General features: G+C 61.4%; 1 protein-coding gene across 1 annotated transcript in view; it reads left to right on the top strand.

The window, feature by feature from the left end:
• FADS1 (fatty acid desaturase 1) overlaps nt 1-658 on the top strand; it is a 17,907-nt gene that overhangs the window by 5,313 nt on the left and 11,936 nt on the right. The window contains exon 3 of the mRNA XM_005872201.2: nt 18-220. Coding sequence (XP_005872263.2) covers nt 18-220 — 203 coding nt within the window. The remainder of the gene's footprint in view (nt 1-17; nt 221-658) is intronic.

The raw sequence follows: 658 nt of genomic DNA, 5'->3' as shown, positions 1-658 counted from the left end.
TCTGACCTTCGGCGCAGCCTCCATGCTGACCTTGGGTGGGAGCCCTCCCAGAGTCCTGGGGGGGCCGCGCTGGCTTCCTCACGGTCCTGCCTTCGCCCCACCTTTGCAGGACCCCTTTGTGGCATTCCACATCAACAAGGGCCTGGTGAGGAAGTACATGAACTCGCTCCTGATCGGAGAGCTGGCTCCGGAGCAGCCCAGCTTCGAGCCCACGAAGAATGTGAGTCGCTGCTTGCTGCCTGGAGCCCCAGTGCTTGCGGAGGGGCGGAGGGTAGAAGGGAGGCCGAGACGGGACCCTGGGTACCTGCAGCCGGCAGTGCCTGGGGATCCCCGATTCTTCTGCTGCGTCAGTGGGTCACAGGCCCAAGGGAGCGGGGTCTCTGGGATCCATGGTTCCCACAAGGCCACCACCACGACCATGATCATCAACAGGAAACCGATTTTGAGCACCTGCTCGGTGCCAAGCATAACCTCCTAACCTCCTATCACCCTCAAGCACTTGCAGATGAGAAGACTGAGGCTCAGATAAGTTAAGCCACGTGGCCGAGGGTCACTCTGCCGTAAATGGCAGCACCGGGACTTGAATCGAGGCTAAGTTCCAGGGACCACCTGCTCTTTGGCGGGATCCCATAGCCCCTCCTCCCACCATCCTCCCTCG

Source organism: Myotis brandtii, unplaced genomic scaffold, assembly GCF_000412655.1.
Source record: "Myotis brandtii unplaced genomic scaffold, ASM41265v1 scaffold369, whole genome shotgun sequence".
Classification (NCBI taxonomy): Eukaryota; Metazoa; Chordata; class Mammalia; order Chiroptera; family Vespertilionidae; genus Myotis; species Myotis brandtii.
The sequence above is the reverse complement of the archived record's forward strand: the minus strand, read 5'-3'. Positions and strand labels throughout refer to the sequence as shown.